The sequence below is a fragment of the Haliaeetus leucocephalus genome, unplaced genomic scaffold (genome assembly GCF_000737465.1).
Source record: "Haliaeetus leucocephalus isolate CR32 unplaced genomic scaffold, Haliaeetus_leucocephalus-4.0 Scaffold167, whole genome shotgun sequence".
In the NCBI taxonomy this organism is placed as follows: Eukaryota; Metazoa; Chordata; class Aves; order Accipitriformes; family Accipitridae; genus Haliaeetus; species Haliaeetus leucocephalus.
Window position 1 is genome coordinate 991,308 of NW_010972603.1, and position 282 is coordinate 991,589.

Here is a 282-nt window from a genome sequence, read left to right on the forward strand (position 1 = left end):
CGCCGCCGCCAGCCGCCTTGTCGCTCTGCTTTCTGCAGCCGGTGCGGAGGAGGGGGCAGCCCCCGGCAGGCGTCCCGGCATGCTGAAAGTCACCATGCCCTCCTCCTCCTCGTCCTCCTCCTCGTCCTCCTCTTCCTCGTCGTCCTCCGGCTCCTCGGCCGCCGGCCGCTCCGGATCCGCCGCGCCCGACTACTGGATCGACGGCTCCAACAAGGACACCCTGGCCCACTACTTCGAGCTGGAGTCCGAGCTGGGACGGTGAGGCGGCGACGGGACGGGACG

The 282-nt window shown here is 71.3% G+C and overlaps 1 protein-coding gene across 1 annotated transcript in view; it reads left to right on the forward strand.

Moving 5' to 3' along the window:
- Window positions 1–9: 9 nt before the first annotated feature.
- Window positions 10–282, forward strand: part of CAMK4 (calcium/calmodulin-dependent protein kinase IV) — a 172,890-nt gene continuing 172,617 nt past the window's right edge. Inside the window, exon 1 of the mRNA XM_010563452.1 lies at window positions 10–258. Within this exon, the coding sequence (XP_010561754.1) occupies window positions 80–258 (179 nt within the window). The 5' untranslated portion in view covers window positions 10–79. The remainder of the gene's footprint in view (window positions 259–282) is intronic.